General features: G+C 33.4%; 2 protein-coding genes across 3 annotated transcripts in view; one reads left to right on the forward strand and one right to left on the reverse strand.

The window, feature by feature from the left end:
* LOC114329904 (uncharacterized) overlaps positions 1-20,922 on the forward strand; it is a 140,553-nt gene extending 119,631 nt beyond the window's left edge. For both annotated transcript variants that reach the window (XM_050645279.1, XM_050645278.1), the window contains exons 9-12: positions 3,988-4,280; positions 10,834-11,468; positions 15,139-15,350; positions 20,795-20,922. In XM_050645279.1, the coding sequence (XP_050501236.1) occupies positions 3,988-4,280; positions 10,834-11,468; positions 15,139-15,350; positions 20,795-20,801 (1,147 nt within the window). In that variant the 3' untranslated portion in view covers positions 20,802-20,922. The remainder of the gene's footprint in view (positions 1-3,987; positions 4,281-10,833; positions 11,469-15,138; positions 15,351-20,794) is intronic.
* The window catches only part of LOC114329905 (uncharacterized), a 787,321-nt gene that overhangs the window by 98,320 nt on the left and 661,810 nt on the right, over positions 1-27,191 (reverse strand). The gene's annotated exons all lie outside the window — the stretch shown is intronic.

Here is a 27,191-nt window from a genome sequence, read left to right on the forward strand (position 1 = left end):
CATTATTTGGATATTTCACATTGAATTATTTTATTTGGAATTTTTCGAATATGAACCTATTTTTCATTAGCTATAACTCTGCTTTTGCTAGATATAGAGACCTAATATATACACCATTTTTTTTTCTTTTTTTTATAGGCTATAGTTTTGCTAAGAATATTTTTTTCGTCAAAATGCTTGTTTTGAGTTATTTGCGAAAAACCGTCTAAAAACGTGGTTATTTTGTTCAAAAATGAACATATTCACTTGCAAATAACTCGAAATGTACTGATTTGGTGAAAAAACTCTATAGATAAAGAACAAAAGTTGCTTAAAATTAGTCAGTTTATCCATTTCGGGACTTATCTTGGACATATATTTTTTCACCTCCGAGATGGGGTGAAACTCACCCCCAGGGCAAAAGCACACATCGGCACCATATCAATTTTTTCTTTTGCATGTTAGCTATGCGTACGCCAAATTGCATGTCAATCCAAGCGGTCAATTTACAGCTAAAACCGTGAAAGAATGTACATATTATAATGATTTTGCGACATTTTTTATGTTAATTTTTAATTAAAAACGTAAAGTATTAATCAAGTCAAGAATCAACATCGATGCAGAACCAGTCCAATGCATTCATAAACAAGAACTAGTTTTACTGCCTCAGAATAATTAAGTTGTTCGCCAGATGTAACCTAAACTTTTTATTCCCGTCATTTAGTATGCAAGTTGACAAAAGCGTTTTTACGTGAGAAACAAAATGAAATTTGAAACGGTTGGGTAATTCTTGGAAATCTTCTTTTAATCTCAATTTTATACGTGACTTTGTACTACATTGTCAACAGCCGAAAAGGCAAGGGCATCCAATGCGTTGACAAAGTCTTCCGATTTAGAAGTCGATTTAATAACAATAACATAATTTTACATTTTACGCAAATAATTGGTAGTACTTGATACCTTTTATACAAAAGGTATTTTGTAATTTCTCTTTTAAGTTGATCGTTTTCGAATTTAATAAAGTTGAGTTCAGGAAATTGTTGAATTTTTTGAGTTGGAGTTTTTTGACATTTTTTGTAAACATGTGGACGACGACCATCGACATCGTGCCACATTTAATATGCATCTGTAGATGTAATGTGACATTTTTTGTCACAACTCGTTATTTTAAAAATGACGTCTATAGACGTTGTGCCACATTACATCAATGGAAATTAGACGTCCATAGACGTTCTGTCCGTCAACGTGTTAAGGGCAGCCAAAGTCCGAAAATTGCATTTTTTAAGTCTTTTTGGGTTAGGATCGAAAATTATTCTCTGACTCTTCTCTTTCCAACGATATATTATTATGTAGTAGAAAATATCCATGGTTACAACATTATGTATTTGTTTTTTGAACGTCTGCACTCAACTTTTGACAGTTTTGGTGACTGGTTCTGCTTGCGTGCATAAAATCTGCTTGCGAGATTTCCCGAATATGTATGTACTAGGTTTTTTAACTTTTGATGCCAAATATCTCTGGATCCTTAGACGATAGAAGGTTCAAATTTTTACAGTAGTTGTATATAGATAATATCAAGTTTCTGGTAAAGTTTTATTGAAAAAATGTACAAAGACAAGTAAAATAAAAAAAAATCTAAACTTTTTAGCGTTTTTGTAAAAGTATTTTAAAATTTTTTAAAATAAAAAAAATAGGTGTGTAAGTGCTTTGGTTACAGAGATATGTGACATAATGTTAACATTGTCGTTAAATGGGTGCCCTTGACATCTTGTTTTTACTCAATAGGGGAGTGCAATTAGAACGAAAAGATACAATGTTTCGGAAAAAATCAAACAAGGTTATATTTTTCTAAAACTTTTTTTGTTAGTTTATAAATATGTTAAAGTAAAAAGTTTTACTCACAAATTTCGCAGCTAATTGTTTATTAATTGTTTAAACAATAACAATTGTTTTGTATAAATAATGTTAAGAATATGAGTGAATTCAACATTTTATTTTGATAAAAAATGTTTTTATTTTAGTTTTGATTATGCTGAACCTGAATCTGACATTACAATTTGCAAATTCAAAATGGCGGATTCAAAATGGCGGATTTTTTCCTAAAAATCCTTAAAAAGTAGTTGTAAAATTCGAATTTTTTTTATAAAACGTGTTTGTTTACATATATGTGGATATTTTTGAGAGGTTGCTGAACCTGAATCAAATTTTGATAATTTAAATTATAAAATGGCAGATTCAAAATTGCGGATAACTTAAAAAATAGTTGTAAAATCATCATTTCTTTACAAAATGTATTTATTTCTACATATATTTATTTTTGAGAGCTTTGATAAACCTAACTAAAAATGTTAACATTATAAACTATAAAATGGCGGATCCAAAATGCGGATTTTCTAAAAAGAGCATAAAAAGAACATTTTTCTAAAACATTTATTGTCTTTATTTTTAACAGGTTGTTGAATCTGAATTAAAGATTAAAAATTTAAATTTCAAAATGGCGGATCCAAAATGGCGGATATTTAAATGAAAAACAAGTAGAATCCAATCAAACAAATATGAAATTTCATTCTTAAAAAAAAGATATACAAATAATTTTCACAATAATATTAAAAATGAAAATGTATTAGAAAGAATATTTAAAAAAAAAAACAAATTTTCGATTAGAAGGATATAATAATTACATATTGGAACATAGTTTTTAATTCCAAACAACTTTTCTTTATAAAAATTTTTGATATTGTGAAATATAAAGGTACTTTACTCTTGAGTGAAATTCATATTTTTTGACATACCTCGTACAAAATTCACAAAATTTGATATTTGATGATTGCATCTTATGTTATATACGATGCAGAGTATTTTATAAAGAATAACTTTTTTTTTGTAAAACTGATATTAAAAAAGTTATCAATAGATTCCAAGTTACGCAGACATACTGTATAAGAGCTAAAAAAAATGTTTTTGTTGAATATTTATTATTGTTGAAGCTTATTATTAAATGTATTTTAGGTAAATTTTACAGAAAAAAATTTTGATCACTCTAAATATACATTTTTTCAGCTGGTAATTTTCGGTTTTTGTATTACATTTTTGTTATCTTTCTTATTTTTCTCAAAAAGAAATTGTTTATTTCATTTTTAAATCAAAATAATTCAATGTTTTTAAAGATTACATCCCAAGCTTTAAAAAAATAGCAAAAAAATTGTATTAGATTTATTCAAACTAGAGTAATACCGTCTTAAAATGGTGGGAATTCTGTAAAACTACGAAGTTTTCAAAAATTACATTTTTTGAGACATCGTATTATTTGAATTAAATTTTTGAGATTTTTTTTGAATGAAACATCGTTTAGTAAGATGATTGAGAGGTAAGTTGTGCAAATTTTAGAGTTTTATAAGTTAAATTGTATTAGTTACACATTTTTAAATCATTTTTAAACAAAATTCACGTAAGGCTCACTTTCCGCCCACACCGTACTTATGTCCATAAATTTTATTTCTTTTTATTACAACCATAATATAGCTTATTTCATCTTCTTTCATGTCCAATTTGTAAAATTTCTTTTGATCCACTAGTTAAAGAATTACATTAAAAAAACTCAACCGTGCACTTCTTCCAACGCTAGTTTACAGTGCGCCAATGTGTGTGAGAAGGGTGACTTTAGCGTTATAAATAAAAAATTACAGGAGCTAGAGATTTAATTATAGAAAAATTTTTATATAAGTTTTTTTTTGTAAAATTTTCTGAATTTTTCAATGGTCAAGTCAGTTTTTTCCTAAAAATTATATTTTCGGAGTTATTTAAAAAAACATCTAACTTCGCTGTTCATTTGTTTAATAAAAAATGAAGCACCCACTTCTCGAGTAGAACTTTTTGATATGTTGTTTATTAAACATTTCTTAATGAAATTACAAAAATTTTTATCTTGTTTGATTTTTTCCGAAGTGAAAATCTAAATGCACTCCCCTACAATATAGATTCAATTTTTCTACATAAAGCACATTTTAGGCGAATTGAAAACATACCGAAGAACGACGTTTATATGGACATAGACTATAGTCCATGCTGTGCTAGTAGAAGTCCAAAGCGAAAACTCGAAAAAGATCCAGATTTTATACCTGACAATTACGATGAGGTCAAATCAGCGAAGCAAGTTAAGTCTATCAAAAAACGAGATGAATGGGAAACGGGCCAAATTCCAAATAATGAATATACACAGAACCTTCGAAATCTAGGAGAATCAGTACTATCGACATCCTGGTGTCAAGATAAAGAAGATCGAAGAAAGGCTCCATTCTTAGGTAAATATTATTTATATTTAAACTTTTCTAACTTTCTAACTGAGAGAAGGTAAATTATATTAATGTTTTCTTTTTTAACAAGTGACATAATACACATCGGAATATATGAAAGATAACTCTTTACGGTACAGTTACTAAATACTAAATAATTAATTAGATACGCAGATGATCCTGTACTTCTATTGGACAAAGATTTGTAAGAACTGTTGATTTGTGAGGCAGACCAAAGAATAGAGGTAGGACTCAAGTTGAATGTCGGTAGTGTTTGGTAGTAAACAAACAAAGAAACGTGTTAAATATTATGTAATGTAACAAAAACACCATAGGACGCATTCAGTAGTACATATATTTTAGGCTGCACACTTAATAAAAACTGGCACGGCTCGCAAAATAATAAGGTATCTAATAGAGTTTAAAACTCATATTCTTACATTCTCAACTAAACTCATATTCTTAGATTCTGTGTCTTCATTGTACTAATGTAATGTAGCCAAACCTTTAAGACTTTTACATGTGTCATGTGTAAGAAAGTGGAAGCCTTTAAAATTTAAACCTACCGGCGCAGTCTGCGAATTTCGTGGATCATCAGATATACAGAAGCATTAAAAATATGCTAAAAAATATAACATATGCTTATTATGCAAGAATGCTAGTAAAATGGATTCAGGCCGTCGCAGAATTTTTTAGCTGCAAAACTTAAGGCAATGGTATGGAACCATCCGAACAACACTTTTCATAAAGGCGTTAAATAGCGCTGATTCGCTGATGGTTACTAACTTAAGATAAAACACAACTCGGTTAAGAAGAAGAATTAGTCTGTGTAGTGAAACTCTATATTTGTTATAATGTAAATTTGTTATTTGTTCGTAAGATAAAGTCTATTAATGTCTATCATCACAACTAATCATAATCACTCTTTAATTGGGGTTTTTCATATTTTATTATGTTCTTCCCAGAAGATTACTGTATTGGTAGTTCTCTTGAGCTTTATTGCTGTCAAGAATTATGCACGCATTAAAGTGTACAATACTACATATTAGTTTTGGTCAATGTATGTAGGATTTTCCCAGAATTATTTTAAACAAGATGAATTTAGAACATTCAATATACACAAGAACGAAAAATGACGGAAGTGTAAGTAAAAAGATGATTATGGTTAATTAAATTAATATACACTCATGGGCAAAAATATTGCTTATTTTGAAATTATCATGTGAAGTTAAATATTTTTTGTGTTGCAATTGTTAGCCCCCTAGTCCAATAGGAATAGGATTTTTTTCTGGAATGTGATTTTTTAAAGTGCCATTCATATAAGTGATCAAATGGATTTAAATCTGATATGGGCTTTATGGTGGCCAATATAATTTTTAAATCGAATGTCGCCAAGGTAAGTATTCACTATTCTAGCGACATAGCATGTGCGTTATCGTGCTTTATCACGAATAATATAATATGTCATATCTAATGTGGCTGACAAAGGACAAAACATGATCTTCTGAAATATTTTCAATATACATGTCAGCTGGCATTCGCCCAATCACCTCCCCACGTTCGGTATGTCCTTTCAAAGTAATACCGCTCCAAAGCACTATACCGCCACCACCAAAACTAACGCTCTGTATGAGGTTAAAACCGATATAACGTTCGCCAACTCTTCTGCAGATGAAGTTTTGTTAATCCCCCTTTACATACTGTTAACCATATGGTTAACAGTATGCTAGAGGTAACTTCATACAGAGCGTTAATTTTGGTGATATTGGTGGAGTGGTATTTCTTGGAAAGGTCTTGGAACTTGTGTAGGTGATTGGGCGAATGACAGCTGGCATGTACACTAAAAGCATTTTAGATCATGCTTTGCCGTTTAACAGCCATATTGGATATGACAGATTCATGTTAATGCATGATAACAAACGTCTTCATGTGGCTAGAACAGTGAATACTTACTTAAAATTTGCCGTCATTGAAATTAACGATCTGTATGAGGTTACATATAGCATTCTAGCATTCAATTTAAAAATTATGTTGGCCACCATATAACCCATATTAGATTTAAATACGATTGAGCATTTATATGACACTTTAAAACATCGCATTCGAAAAAAAAATCCTATTCCTCTTGGACTAAGGGGGATTGCAGCACAAAAAATTTCACTTCACATGATAATTTCAAAATATGCAATATTTTTGTCCATGAGTAGAGGTATAGTTTTTGCCCACAGAATTTTAATGCAGTACTTTATCGCTGTACAAATTTTATATTAAACACTTTATATATAATAAAACAAAACGGTATTATTTTATAATCATTCTTTTAAAAGATCGTTCTAGTTCTTAAAATGCAAGTCATCAACACCAGTAGGTAGACATTCAGGTCATATTCAAGACTTTTTAACTAAAACAAAAACACCGATATCTCCTCTTGTATTGTAAAGTTTTATCTGAATCACTGTTCTAGAACAATTTATGTCTTGGATAAGTAGGATGTAATTAGAGAAAGTACTCAAGTCAATTTAATTTGAAGGGTTTTAAATGTTGTTAAGAGTATGTAGTTTGTTTTGAGTAATCAGTTCGTATACATAGAGGGTAACTTTAATTGGACGGATTGAAGTAATTAAAAAATAGTATTTTGCTAGTAACTAGTAACAACCCTGGCAAGTACTGAATATAATAAACCACTAGCTTTAATATTTGTGGACTATGAAAAGGCCTTTGACACCGTAAATCAATAAAAAATCAACAAAAAACGCAACGGCCAGTGTTATAGTGAGTGATCGACAACTCCAGAAATTCCCGATACAACATGGAGTACGTCAGTGGGACACCATATGGCCTAAACTGTTCATTACGCTTTTGGAATATATATGTAAAAGGGCAAAACTGACCGACAAGGGCATAAACATAAACGGAGAAAAGCTTAGCCATCTGAGGTTTGCAGATTATATTGTAATAATACCTGATAGGATAGATGAGGCCAAATAGACCGGACAGTATCGTCGCCCCCGCTAGCGAAATTATTCCGATTCGATTTTTTTGCACAAACTTACTCAAAAAGAGGTCCTTATAACATATCCACAGGGTGTCGGGCGGTGCCGTGGTCGAAAAATTGTTTAAACAATTTTTTTAAAACAAATTCACAAAAATAATTTTTTCATTTCGAACAAAATTTTTTTAGATAAATTGGCTTATTCTGAGCAAAAAAGGTCTCTTGTCATTTTTTTCTAAAATTGATTGTTGCCGAGTTATATGCGATTAAAAATTTGAAAAATGCGAAAATGGCCATTTTCAAGGCTTAATAACTCGATTAAACATTATTATTATGGAATTCAAAAAGTCACCAAATCAAGTTTCAAATCCCTTCTTCAAGGTCCTGAAGAGATTTTTGTCATTATTTTATAAGAAAGCGATTATTTTTAATTATTAACAATTAGCGCTATTCGCGGTGTGCAAGTACTTGGAAGGGGAAACGAGAAACGACCCTGCGCGAGTCGCGGAGAAATATTGCAACTATCTTAAATAATTCATATTGTCAATTGAAATTGTCAAATTGACGTATATTTCATACCTTCTGTCAATGAAGCAGAAAAATTATATATTGCTCCACAATATTGATATGATATGCAATTATTATATAAAGGTAAATTTAATTAATTTTATTTTGCTTGCAGTACTGCATTTTAATAACTAATTTTATTTACTACATACAATTGTTGACGTTTTCATAACATAACCTGAATCTTATTTTTTCTTCTTATTATTTTTTTGGACTATGGCCTTGACAATTATCCAGTAACCAGGACTAATATAATTGGCCAATATAATTAAAAGTGCGAATTTTAGTATAGAGCGTAGAAATAGGGGTCGCTTTGCCGAACTTGCACGGTCCCAATAGTCCAAGATTTATCGTCGCCCCCGTTAGTGAAATTATTACGATTCCATTTTTTTGCAGAAACTTACTCAAAACGAGGTCCTTATAACATATCCACAGAGTACTGGGCGGTGCCGTGGTCGAAAAATTGTTTAAACAATTTTTTTAAACAAATTCACAAAAATATTTTTTTTATTGCGAACGATTTTTTTTTTGATAATTTGGGCTATTCTGAGCAAAAAGTGTCTCTTGTGATTTTTCTCTAAAATTGATTGTTGTCGAAATATACGCGATTTATAATTTGAAAAATGCGAAAATGGCCATATAACTCGACAACAATCAATTTTAGAGAAAAATCACAAGAGACTTTTTTTGATCAGAATAGCCCAAATTATCTAAAAAAAAAATCGTTCGCAATAAAAAAAATATTTTTGTGAATTTGTTTAAAAAAAATTGTTTAAACAATTTTTCGACCACGGCACCGCCCGGCACCCTGTGGATATGTTATAAGGACCTCGTTTTGAGTAAGTTTCTGCAAAAAAATGGAATCGGAATAATTTCACTAACGGGGGCGACGATGCACCCTGGACTATAGCGCTAATTGTGAATAATTAAAAATAACAGCTTTCTAATAAAATAATGACAAAAATCTCTTCAGGACCTTGAAGACGGGATTTGAAACTTGATTTGGTGACTTTTTGAATTTCATAATAATAATGTTTAATCGAGTTATTAAGCCTTGAAAATGGCCATTTTCGCAATTTTCAAATTTTTAATCGCGTATAACTCGACAAAAATCAATTTTAGAAAAAAATGACAAGATACCTTTTTTGCTCAGAATAAGCCAATTTATCTAAAAAAATTTTGTTCGAAATGAAAAAATTATTTTTGTGAATTTGTTTAAAAAAGATTGTTTAAACAATTTTTCGACCACGGCACCGCCCGGCACCCTGTGGATATGTTATAAGGATCTCTTTTTGAGTAAGTTTGTGCAAAAAAATCGAATCGGAATAATTTCGCTAGCGGGGGCGACGATACTGTCCGGTCTAAAAGAAGTTTTAAAATAGCTCTACCTGTCCTCGCTCGAAGGGGGATTGAAAATAAATATATCTAAAACCCAGGTGATGACAAATCTTGTAGCACGCGAAGATATATGCGTAGTAGACGAAGCAACGAAGCACTAAAAAGCCCAAAACCTAGGAATTTTGTGCAGTAAGATGAATCATGCAACTTTTTGCATTCAATTCGAGAGAGTGTTGGGCAATTTTGTGAACTAAATTGATCTCCGGCAAAAAATTTTGTGCGTGAGAAAATGCATTTTCAAAGTGCATCTTGAAGAGATGGAAAATGAAAAATTTAGAACTCAGAAAATATTGACGAAAATTAGTTCAATTTTTATATTTGGGGGTTTTGGAGGTCAGTGAACACAAATTTTATGACGGCGATGGTCTCCGAAGTACCTGGTGCCCAGGGTGGAGCTCGTCGCCTGGCACGATCGAATAATTCGCGGGACGATCAAATAATTCGCGAAATACAGATTGGATCGAGAAACTGAAAAATACGCGTTTAATATTTTTCAAAAATCTGTCGAATGACACTAAACACGACCTCCCACTCCATCCCCTGGAGGTGGGGTGGGGGTAACTTTAAAATCGTAAACGGAAACGCCCATTTCTTATTGCAGATTTGGATTGCTTACGTAAAAATAAGCAACTTTTATTCGAAAAATTTTTTCGAATTGTGAATAGATGACGCTATAATCGGAAAAAACGATTTATCGTGATACCATAGGTCAGGGGTTCCCAACCGATGGTACGCGTATCACTGGTGGTACGCGGGACGATTTCAGGTTGTACGCGTCGCGTGGGTGAAACAAACTATTACGCTGGGCCTCTGTCTGCGGATGTGGCAGTACTGCATTCCTCGAAATATCTCAAATACCAGATGTAGTTGGTGACATAATTCTTCACTTGGATTCTCTTCAAGAAACTTTTAATAAATATTTCTCTGAAGATTGACTGGATCAGAAATCCTTTTGTAGGAACCTCACCAAATGAGTTGTAATTGCAGGAAATATTCATCGATCTAACAGAAAATAGTTCTATGAAAGACAGCTTTAAAGAGAAATCATTGGTTGACTTCTGGATCGGGTGTAAATTCGAGTATCCAATGCTCTTCTGGCAAGCTATGTTGTTTTTGATGCCATTTATCACTAGTTACTTGTGTGAGACTGGTTTTAAGTACTGGACAATTATTGTATATATTTTTAAATTAAAATTAGACACCATAATTGTGCCCATAAAACAACAAGCCAATGGACATGTTTCTGATAGTAAATATGTTTCTAAAAACAATAGGATCGGGGGCATTCTTCCATTCCATGACCCCTCCCCCCATGTTTGGTGGTACGCCAAAATCTTCAAAATATTTCAGGTGGTACGCAGTTACTAAAAGGTCGGGAACGGGAACCCCTGCCACAGGTAAATTATAAAAACGGTAAATAGGTAAAATATGAATAGGTAAATTATAAATTATAATTGAAAATCAAAATCCGATATAAATTCTTCAAAAAAAAACATTTCAGCTTTTTGGAAGATTGTGTGTATAACACGATAACACGATAATAAGGTTGTCTTATCTTTAAATTTATGGACATATTTTCTAAGTATGTATTTTATTCTCTTACAGATAGAAAAGCAGGAAGTGTATTACCTATAGCCAAAACAGTCCCTTCCATTACTTCATCTACTGTAAAGCTCAACAAGGCACCAACCATTTTATTACAATCAAAAACTGGAAATGTTAACATGTTTTTAAATATACCCAAGAACATTGTTTTGCCGTATACTTCAGGCAATTTATATGCAGTTCCAAAAACAGTTGCTTTAAAACCGACCTTTACTAGTACTAAACCAATTTTTATCCAATCTAAAATGTCATCGACACCCTCTACCACCACAAGCATGCTTCTAGCTTCTACTAAAACTTCCAGTTACCTAACTACAGTTCCAAAAACTGTTTTCACAGTTCCAAAAACTGTTTTCACAGTTCCAAAAACTGTTTTCACAGCTCCGAAAACTGTTTTAAAAAATAATTTTGTCGTCACTAAACCTACTATTCCTGTTACTAAATCTACTATTACCAGTATTACTGTTCCATCCAAAAACCAAAGTGCACCCTTACATTTTGCTAAATTACCCCTATTTACTCCTATAAGCGATTATCCATGGATTCCACTTTCCAATGATGCTATTAATGAAAATGGTTCCGTTTTGAAATACACCAATCAACAACAGAATATTACAGTACCCGATAAGATGAGGGTAAGTAATAATTTTTTTAGTAAGTAGTAAACTACTAGTAGGGTAGTAGTAGGGAGGGTAAGTAGTAAACTTTGTATCTAGGGCTTTTCGTTGTTTTCCTCGTTTTGCTAGAGATGTCGCTAGATTTCGTCTCAAAAGGTGGAATCATTGTATCGCGATGGTTTCCCTTAAATAGACAGGGTTGTTAATAGAGAGTTATCAAGTAACCCTAGGAGAATACGGTAACGCTATTTTACTGTATACTTTACATGTTATTTATAACGTTACCGTATTCTCATAGAGTTACTTGATAACTCTCGATTATTCGCTTCAGAGTGCATAGCTTCACTGAAGATGCATGGGATGCTGAAATAGCTATATGGAGATGGTGGTCCAACTCTGAATCGAATAAAAACAAAAAAACTGCCTTTATTATTATTAATAATTTTTTTATATCTTTTATCTGTCTTCTTCTTTTTCATGTACCATGTCCTTTCAGAACGTTGGTTACCATCATAGCTATCTTAATTTTATTCACTGCCACCCTAAATGGCATGCTTGTATCAACACCATACAAATCTCGCAAGTTCTTCAACCATGAGGTTCTTCTTCGTCCTGGACTCCGTTTGCCTGCTATTTTTCCTTGCATAATATTTTGCAGCAACCTATATTTGGGACCTCTCATTACATGTCCGAAATACTCCAGCTTTCTCTGCTTGATGCTTTTTATAATTTCAGTAGTATTGCTGAGACGTTCTAGTATTGTGGAGTTTCGAATCTTCTCCACCCAAGAAACTTTTAAAATTCTTCTATAGCACCACATTTCGTAAGCCTCAAGGGGAATTAGATCGATTTTATTCACAGTCCAGGACTCGACACCATAAAGTAAGACAAAGAATACGTAGCAGCGAAGTAGGCGGATCCTCAATACCAATTTTAGGTTTCTGTTACATAACACCTTGTGTACATCCTTCTAAAAGCGGCTCTGGTCTGCTCTATCATAGATCTAATTTCGCCGTGACTTTCTGCGTTACAATTTAATTGTTGCCCAGTAAACGATTTTATCAACTTGCTCAAGTTTGGTATTATTTACATATATAGACGGTTTTATATTCTGTTATTTACTTATTACGAGTATTTTGGTTTCCCGTATGTTCAGATCCAGACCTGCCTCCCTACAACTCTCAACGACACTATCTAGTAGTGTTTGCAGATCTTCTTGACTAGAAGCTAGGAGTACTGTATCGTCCGCATATCGCAAATTATTGATGATTTCACCGTTCAGAATTATTCCTTCTTGTTTCTCAGAAAGTGCATTTCTGAAAATTCTTTCGGAGTAAACGTTGAAAAGCAGGGGTGACAAGAGGCATCCCTGCCGTACTCCTCTTTTAATATTAAGGGCCTGTGATTTCACACCATCTACTCAAACTGATGTTGTTTGATTCCAATATAAATTTGCAATTTTTCGAACATCTCTGCCGTCCAAGCCAATGTCTTTTAGAACTTCGATCAATATAGAGTGCTTACCACGATCAAATGCCTTTTGGAAGTCAATAAAACAACAGTATATGTCTACAGATATATCTCGACATATTTGAGCAAGTACGTTCATCCCAAACAATGCCTCTCTGGTTCCAAACCCGTTACGGAAACCAAACTGTGTCACTTAGGCATTCCTCGCATTTATTGTAGATGCAACCATGTATTACCTTCAGAAAAATTTTCAATACATATTTTATCTGTATATTTTGATTTTCACGTTTTATAAGAAGGGAATTACTGTAAACTAGAGCTTTAAGGAATTAACTATTTGGTGTTTGTTGTTTTAAGACAATTTAATTACGTAGGCTCCGTCATCACTAACAGTGGAGGACGGGAAGACGACATTCGTCGACGCATCACAGTGGCCAGATCGGCAACAGTCAAACTCACAAAAATATGGAAGAATACTGAAATTGAAATTACAAAGAACACAAAATTACAACTTGTTCGAGAATTATTTTCTAGCGCCACCTACGCTTCAGAAACATGAACCATCAAAAAAGACGATTTAAAACGTATACCGGCATTTATTGAAATGTAGGTCTACCGTAGAATGTTGCGCATACCATGGACCAAGCATCGCACAAATAATTGAATACTAGAAAAACTTCGCATAAAAACTAAACTTTCAACAAAACTATTCTAAGATATTTTGGCATATAACTAGAAGAAGAGAAGGCATGGAACGAATGATCGTTGAAGGAAACGTAGCGGGTAAAAGATCCAGAGGAAGATCTTCAGCACGACGCGACGGTAGGACCAAATAAAGAACATGACTGATTACTCATTACTGATTACTCATGAAGCAAGACAACACGTACAAGAGAGAACGCACAAACAAATAACATGACGCCACTACATTCTTCCGAAAGAGAAAAGATAAAGGAGGAGGTTTGTTGTTTGGTGCTGCGAAGACTTATGTCCAGTTGCACCAACAAAAAAACGATTGATTTGGATTGCCCGTTTATTTTAAAATAAAATTGTCAAAAAACTGTCAAATTTAAAACAGAAATTTTAACGATTCTCCCAAAAAAATATTAAATTTTAACCTTTCTCGAAAGAAAAGAAAAGTGTTCTATTATTATATTTGATGACACCTACTTAACAATTTTAATATTTTTCGGGAGAATCGTTAAAATTTCTGTTTTTAGTTGACAGCTTTTTGACAATTATTATATTTTAAAATAAACGGACAATCCAAATCAAAAAATCAATCGTTTATTATTTGTTGGTGCAACTGGACATTAGAAAAGACGTTATGGGGACCATAGTAAGTAGGTATAACAGGGATTCATAAAGAAAGATGTTAAAAAAGTTTTAATGTTATACTAAGGGCCGGTTGTTCGAACGCTAATCAAGAAGTTGATTATAATTAAGTCCCCTTAACAACCATCAAATAACAAAATCCGTTGTTCGTACGCCAATCAGTTGATTGTAATCAATTATGTTAATTATCATTATGATAATTAACATAAGTGATTGATTAATTAATTATTAATTAACATAAGAACTATTAACATAATTGATTAATTAATCAATTAGGTAATCTCATAATTGTAATCAATTATGTTTTCAGCAACCCAATCAAAGTTGACATTGACAGTTGGTGACAGTAATTAAATACTTGATAATGATCAGTTGATTCCATTTTTGATTATAATTAAGTCCCTCTAACAACCTTCAAATAACAAATTCCGTTGTTCGTACGCCAATCAGTTGATTGTAATCAATTATGTTAATTATCATTATGATAATTAACATAATTGATTGATTAATTAATTATTAATTAAGATAACAATTATTAACATAATTGATTAACTAATAAATTAATATCATAATTGTAATCAATTATGTTTTCAGCAACCCAATAAAAGTTGACATTGACAGTAATTATTGACATTGACAGTAATTAAATATTTGATAATGATCAGTTGATTCCATTTTTGATTAGCGTTCGAACAACCGGCCCTTAAAGTAAAGATGATTCAGATTTTATTACAGAATAGAGCCTCCACTGTGTGCTTATACGTATTTCGAATTTAACTTATTCTCATCAGAGCACCTGAGTAGAGGCACTTTAATGTTATACTTCTTAATTTCTTTTTAAATATTTAAGACTATTTTTAAAAATATTAATTTAAATTTGTAGGACTTCAGATTTTCTGAAATGGCAAACAGTAATAAACAATCATTGATGATAACTGCATTGGCTAATTCGACATACGGTTCATCCCTATTGACTATAATGCTAAACCAAACAAGGGTAGAGAAAGATGAGAAAAAGACGTATAGAGCATTAAGTACCTGTCTGCAGACATTAATAAACTCTTTGACACTCATCGAAGGAAGGATGAAAATAAAGTACGGTAGTCTTCTGTTTTTTTATATCACCTTTAATAGTTTCTACCATATCGTAAAATTTTAATATATATAGAAGGTAGATCTGTTTCAGGCTTCCTTCTTCTTCTTTTTTTTTTTGTATAGACATGACTCTGTCTTTTTTTTTCAATGTGCCTCCAATCGCTTCGTGGTTTTCGTGGTCTTCCCACTGATCGTCTTCCTATTGGGGAACCGTCTTTCGCCGTCATTACTACTCTATTTGTTATCATTCTGCTTATGTGTTCATTCCATTCTACTCTTCTGTTTCTTACCCAGTTCTCATTAATGTTCTCCACCACGTCCCATAGTGTCTTCTTCTTCTAAAGGTGCATATCTTGTGGAGATATTGGCGACCACATTGACCCATCTTATTCTATTCACAACGGCTCGAAATACATCAGTTGAATTTAGACCAGTTCATTTCCTAAGATTGGCCAGCCAGGATATACGTCTACGTCCAGGGCCTCTCTTGCTTTCAATCTTGCCTTGTAGAATAACTGCAGTAGTCGGTATTTATCATTAGGCATAATGTGGCCGAAGTAAGCTAATTTTCTGTTCTTTGCGGTGCTAATTATTTCTTTGTCTTTTCTTAGCCTCTGGAGAATAGTTATGTTAGTTGTGTGGTGTATATATGAGACCCTCAACATATGTCGGTAGCACGACATTTCAAACGCCTCTAACCGTTTTATGGCATCTTCTGTAAGACTCCAGCTTTCAACTCCGTAGAGGAGAACACTAAAGACGTAACATCTAAGAATTCTTATGCGTATATTGATACTTAAAGACAAGTTGCAGAGAATCTTCCTAAGACTGTTAAAAGAGCTTCTGGCTTTTTCAATACGAGTTTTTATTTCGTAGCTATGATCCCAAGTATGCTTAATGTTGCAGCCCAGATAGCATATTTTCTATACTCTCTCTAGGGGTGTATTGTTTACGGTACTTTGGGCGTTTATGTTGGTGTTCTTACTCATCATCATCATCATTCTCTTTGCCTTATCCCTATGCGGGGTCGGCTTCCCTAATTGCATTTCTCCACACAATTCTATCTTGGGCCATATCAATGTTAATCCCCTTTACCAACATGTCCTGCCTTATCGTCTCCCCCCAGGTCTTCTTTGGTCTTCCTCTCCTACTCCTTCCAGGAATCTGCACTTCAGCTATTCTTCGTATTGGGTGGTTAACGTCTCGACGTTGAACATGACCAAACCATCTTAACCTATGCTCTCTCATTTTGGCATCAATTGGTGCCACACCTAGACTTCCCCTAATATACTCATTTCTAATTTTATCCTTCTTTGTCACTCCACTCATCCATCTAAGCATTCTCATTTCCGCCACATGCATTCGCTGTTCCTCTTTCTTTTTCACTGCCCAACATTCAGTTCCGTACATCATAGCTGGTCTTATGGCTGTTTTATAGAATTTTCCCTTCAGCTTCATTGGAATTTTTCTGTCACACAACACACCACTCGCTTCTTTCCACTTCATCCATCCAGCCCTAATTCTACTGCATGCATCTCCATCTATTTCTCCATTACTCTGTAATACCGATCCTAGGTACTTAAAACTATTGCTTTTTACAATCATTTCACCATCCAAAGATACCATTTTATTTGTAGTAGCTCCATCTTTAAATGAACATTCCAAATACTCTGTTTTTGTCCTACTAAGTTTTAAACCTTTTTCCTCCAGAGCTTGTCTCCACTGTTCCAGTTTTTGTTCTAAGTCTCTTTCACTATTTCCTACTAACACGACATCATCAGCATACATTAAGCACCATGGAATGTTACCCTGTATTTTCGCTGTTATCTGGTCCAAAACTAATGAGAATAAATACGGACTAAGCACAGAACCTTGATGCAATCCTACTTTCACATGAAATTTATCAGTCTCTCCCACACCTGTCCTAACACTAGTCGTTACTCCCTCATACATATCCCTCACAATCTTTACATATTCACCAGGGACTCCTTTCTTATTGAGTGCCCACCACAGAATCTCTCGAGGAACTCTATCATATGCTTTCTCAAGATCAATGAATACCATATGAGCGTTTGTTTCTTTACTCCTGTATTTTTCCATCAACTGCCTTATAGTGAAAATTGCATCTGTTGTTGATCTACCCTGCATAAAGCCAAATTGATTCTCGGATATTTCGGTCTCTTCACGTATCCGTCTATCAATTACTCTTTCCCATATTTTCATGGTGTGGCTAAGCAGTTTTATAGCCCTGTAGTTTGTACATTGTTGTATATCTCCCTTGTTTTTGTAAACAGGTACCAGTATACTGCTTCTCCATTCGTCTGGCATTTGTCCAACTTCCATAATTCTATTAAATAGACCTGCTAGCCACCTTGTTCCTGTCTCTCCCAATGCTCTCCATACTTCCCCAGGAATATCATCTGGTCCTACCGCTTTTCCTTTCTTTATTTTTTGAAGCGCTTGAGCCACTTCCTCATTGGTTATTTTGGTGACCATTGCTGCTACTGTCTCCGTTGACTCTACAGGCTGTCTGTCAAATTCTTCATTTAATAAGCTGTCAAAGTACTTTCTCCATCTCTTTTTGACATCCCTTTCGTGAACTAGTATTTTATTATTTTCATCTCGGATACATCTAATCTGATTAAAATCTTTTGCTTTCTTTGCTCTCTGTTTGGCTATTTTATATATCTTCGTTTCGCCTTCCCTGGTATCAAGTTGATCGTATAGGTTTGAATACGCTTCTGCTTTAGCTTTTGCTACTGCTACTTTCGCTTCCTTTTTGGCGACCATATAGTTTTGAAGATCTATGTCCGATCTGGTTTCTTGCCACTTTTTATATAATTTTCTCTTCTCTTTTATTTTTCCTTGTACTTCATTTGACCACCACCAAGTCTCTTTATCTTCAAACTTCTTTCCTGACGTTTTCCCAAGTATTTCAATAGCCGTCTCTCTAATAATATTGGCCATTTTTCTCCAAATTGTGTTAGGGCTTCCTTTCATGTTCCAACATATTTTTTCTACTATTCTTTCCCTGAATAGACCTTCCTTCTCATCTTTTAGCATCCACCACTTGATATTTTGTGGTCCTCTCCGATATTTTTGTTTAGTTTCGCTTTTTACTTCGATGTCCAGAACAAGCAGCTTATGTTGTTGGCTTACTGTCTCACTAACTATTACCTTGCAGTCCTTGCATTCACGTATGTCTTCTTTCCTTATCATGAAGTAGTCTATTTGGGATTGATGTTGTCCACTTTTGTAGGTAATAAGTTGAGTTTCTCTCTTTTTAAAGAATGTGTTAACAATCGCCATATCCAATGCTGTTGCTAATTCTAGCATGTCATCTCCAGCTTCATTTCTAGTTCCAAAGCCTAATCCCCCATGTATTGTTTCATATCCTGTCTTGGCTTGGCCCACATGTGCATTGAAATCACCTCCTATTATAACTTTCTCCTCCGCTGGAATATCACTCAGTATGTCTCCCAATTGATCATAGAAAGCTCTTCTTTCATTCTCACCCAGACCTGTTTGAGGAGCATACACACACACAACATTCAATACCTCTTTATCAATTACAAATTTCACTGACATCATTCTATCACTCGTTCTTACAACTTCTACTACGTTATCTTTCATTTCACTATCAGCAATTATACCAACTCCATTTCTAGTGTTACTACTCCCTACATACCACAATTTATATCCATCACCTAGTTCTTTCGCCCTTTGTCCTTTCCACCTAGTTTCTTGAATACAAGCAATTTGAACTCTTCTTCGTTTGAGCGCATCCACTAACTCCAGACTCTTACCTGTAAGACTACCAAGATTCCAAGACCCTATCCTGATTTTTCTAACCTGTAATGGTGTTCCCCCTGAGATAGTCCTCACCCGGAGATCCGAATGGAGGCTCATTTTACTTCCGGAACATTTTACCTCAGGAGATGCCATCATTTCAGTATAAGTTTTTATTTCGTTTGGAGAAGGTCTTTTCATTATTGATGTTGGTGTTCTTACTAATGATCATTATTTTTGTCTTCTTACAACTTAGTTTTATGCCGTATTTGTTACATGCTTCTACAACATTACCCGTGATCCTTTTGAGCCCCTGCGCACTATCTGCCAGCAATACTGTATCGTCTGCATATCTAACATTATTTATAAGTTCTCCATTTACTGCAATGCCATCTTCTGATTCGTCCAAGATGTTTTCAGAGTATATGTTAAATAATGCTGGTGACAGTATGCTGGCGACAGTTCATTTTCGAATCGAACTGTTGCTTTTTGTTGGAGATATAAGTTTGAGACGAGTCTTACATCCTTACCATCGAGTCCTGATGTTTTTAGGATATCGATTAGTTTTCCATGTGGGACTATATCAAATGCCATAGTGTCTTATGATTGATTTTTTAAAGGTATTTTTCATCTCCGCTGTTTCGATCAGTATTTTTGTCCTCTCTGTCTAGTCGTGTTTCTGCCGAGTATGTCATTAGTGTTATTATGACTGTTTTGTAAATTCTGCCTTTCATTTCTTTTCAGATATTTTTGTTTCTCCATATTGTGTCATGCAGGCAATCTGCGGCCCTGTTTGCTCTATTCACTTGATCTTTCACTTCTGTTTCGAGCTTTCCGTAGCTAGATATTTAAACTACATCACTTGTCCTATTATCTGACGCTCCAGTTCCAATTTACATCTTATTGGATTTGCTGTTATAACCGTGCATTTTTTCTTTTTTTAAGGAAATTAACATGTTAAACTTTCTGCATAGCAGATTATTTTAAGTGGTTTTCTCCCATTCGGTATCCTTTTTTAGTTGAAACCTTTTTTATTATTTCATCCATGATCAGGTTGAACAATAAAGGACTCGAGGATCTGCCTATCTTATCCCCTTAGCCAGCTTCAATTGGGTTAGTTTTAGTCTTTCTTGTTTTATTTAATTTTCGAGTTTTCGAACTTCACGTTACACAAAATTGATGAAGAAAATAAATTTTATTGGTCATGACTTTTTTTCTTTTACTTGCTTCAAAAAGTAGTACTCACTTTCGTTCCGTTCGTTAATCGTAATATTACTACAGCTCAGAAGTCTCAGTTATATGGTATTTTTACCATAGTACTTCTAAACTTGACGAATACTTATGTATCTTTGTCTTTTTAGTGTCAGTTTCTCCGCTATAAAACTGCTGAGGTCAGCAATAAAACTGGAATGATACACGACTTTAATCTTGTTCTTGTTTCAATTCCTTTCCCGAATTTTATTCGATAGATTAGAAACATCCTATATTAGAAATATAAATTTCTTATGAATGTCAGTAATATCCGTATGTATTCCTTGTTCATCCTTTTGCTTTTGTATAATTTTGTCCACAACTACAGGAAACCTACTTTGGGGATTAAGAAAATGCTTTTATTCAGTTATTTTATACATTTAAATGCTACTTTTTTGTTTTAGACAGTAAACACGTTTATGGTTGATAACGTGAAGAATGGATCCAAATATGTATCTTTGTTGACTTGTTTTCTTGCAGGCTTGTGCGTTAATTTAATTGTTAATTTTGAATAAATTTAATTTAATAACCACCGTAAGAAAGCTTTTCATTGAATTTGTTTCTCTTGCTATGCAGTAGTATTATTCTACATTTAAATGTTACAATTTAAAGTATGTTTCTAATCGCTAATGTGTAATTTGTCCATTTTCTGCAACAGTGGCAAAGAAGACCAGCTGTCAATTTAAGACACTTTCGACTATGACATCACAAGTAAATGTTACGCATAATTATCTCCCAATTATCTTAAACAACAGCTATATTCCTAATCAGAAAACAGCGAAATACCTGGGTTTAAATCTGGACGTCAAACTCAAACGGAAGGGACATGTTAAGGTACTCTAGTACACTTTAGAAGACCAAAAATAAGCATTTTTTCAAGATTTTTTTTCTCAGAACCTTTATTAAAAATGAACATAAAACTATTTACATATTAATATCTATTTCTTAAAGAATACAAAAAATATATCTTTTTTTATTTGTGTACTTACACTAATATTGTAGAGGGCGCCAAAGTCGAGGCCTCGAAAAAAATTAGCTCCGATGGCGGACAGTTAATCTCAAGATTGGGATCTCTGAAACAAAAAAATCGTACGGCATTTGAAAAAGGAAGGTCTCTTACGTGACAATTTACCAGCGCTAGTGAAAAATTCCGCAAAAGAAAGATTTTACGGAAATTTCAAAAATTTTTGTGAAAAAATCGCCCATTTTTCTTCAGTTTTTCATGGTTAAAAATTATTTATCTTTTATTTTTTGGTTAAATTGTGGTAAATTATCACGTAAGACAATGTTGTTTGTCCTTTTTCAAATGCCGTACGATTTTTTTGTTTCAGATATCCCAATCCTGACATTAACTGTCCGCCATCATTTTTCGAGGCCTTGACTTTTGCGCCCTCTATAATATTAGTGTACGTGCATAAATAAAAAAAGATATATTTTTTGTACTCTCTAAGAGCTAGATATTAATATGTAAAAAGTTTTATGTTCATTTGTAATAAAGTTTCTGAGAAAAAAGTTCTTGAAAAAAATGATTATTTTTGGTCCTGTAAAGTGTACTAGTACCTTAAAATGAAATCTGAACAGTTGAAGATTAAGTACAAAAATATATATTGACTGATAGGTAGGTACTCTCAACTTTCTATCCAGAACAAGGTACTGATTTACGAACAGATATTGAAACCGGTGTGGACATACGGCCTACAATTATGGGGCTGTACCAAAAATAGTTATTTATAAAACAGTTCGTGAAGTATGCTTTTTGCGAACGCACGCGATGTTTAGAGCACGAGCGACAGAGGATCGAGTGCTATACATCGCGTAAGTTCGCAAAAAGTACTTCACGCACAGTTCCATATAATATTTTATCTACGATAAACAAATAAAAAAACTGTAACTGTTCGTCACTGGAATTCATTTCTATTCTACAATTTTTAGACCTTTGACATTTAAAAATTCTAATTTCTTTGAAACCACAAAACTGTCAAAACTTTTGTTGTAATTTATTGCTCATAATATGTCATCACCATGACAACGTGAAAGTTAAGGATGTTTGATTATATGAAAGTGTGCCAAAAAACAGTGCGAAAAATAAATCCCATTTAAAATACAATGTTACTTCACGCACACTTTAAATCCTTCAGGCACTGCTATCTATAATGACAGTTTTCACAAACTAAAAACTTATACATAATATGACATAGAGTAGATAAAAGCAATTATCGAAATTTAGAAACGCTCCAGAACCGAATACTAAGGAATATTAAAAGTGCTCCTTGGTATGTTGATTAGAGTTTTGTATATCAACATTTTTGTTCTTTTTGTGACTATGTTTGATGTTAAAAGTTTCTTCAATCCATAGTATACGCTCTATTTGCTAGATATATACGTCTGTTCAGGGCCGGCGATAACGGGCCTGCAAGGGATGCATTGCAGGCGGGCGCCCCTGTTTGGGGGGCGCCAAAATGAGCTTTTTTCTGCTGGTTTTATGTAAAATACTAAAATAGAAAATTTCATTTTTTAAATGTGGTTTAAATTCGTCATAATACCCTAATCTGTGTTTGTTAGTTTTGCATATTACATAATATACAAAAATATGCAATGCGGCATAGAATTCTTACCATGTAATAATGTAATTTATTGGTCAAAGATATCATGTTTCAACAAAACAACTTTACTCTAATACGGGCTCTACATTCTCGGCGAAGTTACTTCGCCAAAGTTGACCGAAGTCCGAAGTACCCTCTCTACACACTCGTTCGAAGTGCGATACCGACAAAGAGCGGTGCGATACCGATAAGATCCCTTTGACCAGACCTACAGATTTAGGAAGTAGAGCGAAGTCAGGCAAGGTTACACAAGGTGGCATTCTACACTCTCGTACTTGTTGAACTTCGATCGACTTCGGCGAGAGTGTAGACGGCGTTTAAATGAGAATGCTTTGTTTATGTTCTTCAAATTTCTTGCAAGTTGTTAGTTTTGTATCAGCAGTTATGAGAGGAAATTAATCATTTCCAGTAAAATAAACAAGATTGTGATACTGCTTTCTTGCCGCCTGCGCCTGTCTAATTATTTAAGTATTATGTACCTATTAATAGGTATCAAGTTAAGTATTAATCCCATAAAAACATAATATTTAAAATAAATATTTTACATCAAATTTAGTTTAGATTTCTTCAGATTTAGTATTATTTCATGTGATTATAATACAGCATAAGTTGTACTCTTCAGGTAAATAATCTAGCATTCAATTAATATAAAATTATATTTCGACGCATCCAACGAAGACTCAATTTTTGGCGTTTTTGAGTTACACCCCTGACAAATTAGATAACCGGGATGCCTTTCAACGAACAAAGTTCTAAGTTAATTTGTTCACGTTTAGGCAACCAATTTTTCACTTTGATATTGTACTAACTTGTATATCTTTACATTATCCCACTAAAACTATCCTATCTCCTATCTGAGATAGGTAATAAGCTATCTCAATCAAAGTTAGATCGGCATTCCGAACGGAATCGTCATTGTCTCGTGAGTTAGTATAATTTTCGCATTTTAAGGTTAAGTAAAATACGCCTACATGAACAACATTGTTTACGTTTTAAAAGTTGTACAGCGTATAAATTTCTATTAGATAAAAATAATACATGTATAAATAAGTATCCAGGATGTACTATCCAGGATTTTCCCGATTTTTCCAGCGAATACTGTACTAACTCAGTCAAAAACCATATAAAAAAAAATTGACGTGTTCAAAAGCACAAATAGAACAATACGGTAAACACAATGGATAAATATAAAAACAATTTAGTAAATAAGAACCCCTGATTTTTTGCATTAATCAAAACTTTATCTTGCTTTATTCGAAAACTTAAAAAAATGAGTTAGTACAGTCTTCGCTGAATGCGTCGATTTGTTAAGTACTACTCAGTACTATTATTAATTTACGGTTATTATTTTTATTTAGTTAAATAAAAATGGATTCAAAAAAAATTATCTGGGGCACAAATCGAAAAATAAAAGCTGAAAAAGAAGAAATGACACAAAAAAAACAATCTTAGTTCTCTTAACCAATTTCTTAAAAATGTTAAAGTGAAGTTCATCGCGGTTTACAGCGATGTCGATGCCAAAACAGGATACGGAAAGTATCTTCGGTAAGGGTAAAAACATGCCGAATACATGGATGAGCGCGGTGTAGGTCGTGATCGCGGTCGAGGTATACATCGATGACTGGCAGAACATACCGAAGATACTTTCCGTATCCTGTTTTGGCATCGACAACGCTGTAAACCGCGATGCAAGGTCGCGAGGGTCAACGGGTGACACATCCTTAGTATGTGCGATCTCATAAGAAATTGAAGGTTTGTTTTGATATCGATGTAGCGACCGCGATCTCGACCTACACCGCGCTCATCCATGTATCTTCGGCATGTTTTTACCCTTATTCGTTATGTACTGCGATGGGGAGGGGCGGTGGTACAGCTTCTGGGGTCAGATAGATACGCAGTGACCGGTTAGATCTTTGGACATGTGGGTCTCACTGTTCCATTTGAACACACCTAATGTTCCCGAGGCTGGGGTTGTACGAGTATATGTGTGTATGTGTGAGGGGTGGGGGGCGCCTGTGCTAGTTTTGCAGGCGGGCACCTTATACCCTAGCGCCGGCACTGCGTCTGTTAATTTTTTCAGTTACTTTATTACTTTGGTTGATTTGTGAGCCTAGATATACGAACTTTCTTATCCTTACTCCTTCAAAATTATATGTTCCAACCGTTAGATCTTTAGGTTCTGCTACTTGATTATTATTTAAGACCTTCACATACTTAGTTTTATTAGTATTAATTTGTAGCCCCATTCTTTTTGTTGCTGCTTCCAATGCCCTGAACGATTGAACCAAGTCCGCCATCAATGTCATTTGCATACGCTAGTATTTGTACACTCCTATTAATAATGGTCCCTCTTGCTCTTGTTCCAGATTCTCTAAAAGCTTTCTCTAGAGAGTTATGTTGAATAGAAGGCACGATAAGCTAAGAACTTCCTGTCGAAGGCCTGTTTGTGACTGGAAAGTTCTTGATATTCCATTCTGCACTCTAACCTTACACTCGACTGTTGAGAGGGTTGCTTTCACCAATCTCACCCCAAGTCTATTGGGATATTAAGAGGATCGGAACGTATTTTCGGCTGCAATGCTATTCAAATGGGGATTCATTTTTTTCAAATCCTGAGAAAACTAATAAGTATTTTGGAAAAATTTAAACGCAGAATGAAAGATTACGTTATTAGCGAGGGCCGAAAGTCCCTGAGAACTTCTACAATGTTTATTTTAATAAGTTACAGGGGTGAAAAAACTAAGAGAAAATTTAGTGTGATTTTTAATTTCAAATATCTCATTCAAAATAAACTTTTTATTTATTCTAAGGGACTTTCGGCCCTCGGTAATAATTTAGTCTTTCATTCTGCGTTTAAATTTTTCAAAAATATTTATTGGTTTTTTCAGGATTTGAAAAAAATGAACACAATGCCGTGGTAATATTTTCCAAATCTGTCTTTGTCTTACAACGCACTCAACCGAATATAATATTGTCAGCATATCGCCTGGTGAGAACAATAGTGACGAAACTTCAAAATGAACATTTTGAGATAATCGTATTTGAAGTTTTGATGAAACTGCTAAACAGTATAACTGACTTATAGGTAATCATTTTGCAAAATTTTTCTAATAATGTGCTTTCTAGATATGTAAACCAATTAGTAGAAGTAATTTTATTTGAAGAAAAGATGGATATTGTATTTATTTTTGATTATTTTTCTGCGTTACGCCATTATTGCATTATCGAAAATGTTTAATTTGATGTTTCGCCACTATACTTTAATACTACTATGCTACAACAGTTTAGTTTCTGTTTTAAATAATTAAAAAATTTACTTTTAAAAATAAATTAAACGCATCAAATAAAATATTTTATTGTACACACCAGTTATGTGCAAAATGAAACTAAAGTACAATAGAAAAATAACAAAATAAGATCTTAAGTAATAATTATGAAAACGATAAACATGATAAAAGATAAAAAGTAAGCAAAAGAACTATGAATAGTAAAATTAAATTCATCATTTCACTCACGTATGTTTCGTATTTAGAATTTAAACTACTAAAGAAATTATTGTGGGTAGAAGGAATTGATTTATTTTGTAAGACTTCTTTTTAGAAATGAATATTGGTTCTCGATAGTGTGGAATTAAACAATACTGATCCAAAGTGGATAGACGCTTTCTTGATTTGCTATTTCTAAGTACCTAAGAACGATTGAAACTGAGTTTCTCTGTAAGAAGTTTTATAAAAGAAAAACACAAAAGCAAAAACGACCACACAGACTAAAGTGCTCATTCGCCACTATTGCACATTGTACTACTATCTTTAATAAAATATGTAATATTTCAAATACATGTAGGCACGGCGTAATTACAGATTCGCCAGTATTGATATAAAATTTGGTATGCTTTCGTCATTAATGCATCAAAATATTTGACAATTTCACAATACCATAAAGACTTGTAGGCGCCCTCTAGTAATACGGAAATTAAATAATTGTTAGCCGATATTGCACATAAAAGAGGGCATATTTAGATGTCGATTGATGGACTTAACTCAAAAACGTTAATTTTCGAGTTTCGCCACTATTGTTCTCACTAGGCGATATATTGTCAGTCAGACACAGACAATCAGTGACAATTTTAAATATTTGACATTGCATCGGGAATATTTTGAGAAATTGATTAAATATTATTGATATATAGTGTATTTGA

The sequence above is a fragment of the Diabrotica virgifera genome, chromosome 3, assembly GCF_917563875.1.
Source record: "Diabrotica virgifera virgifera chromosome 3, PGI_DIABVI_V3a".
Taxonomy (NCBI): domain Eukaryota; kingdom Metazoa; phylum Arthropoda; class Insecta; order Coleoptera; family Chrysomelidae; genus Diabrotica; species Diabrotica virgifera.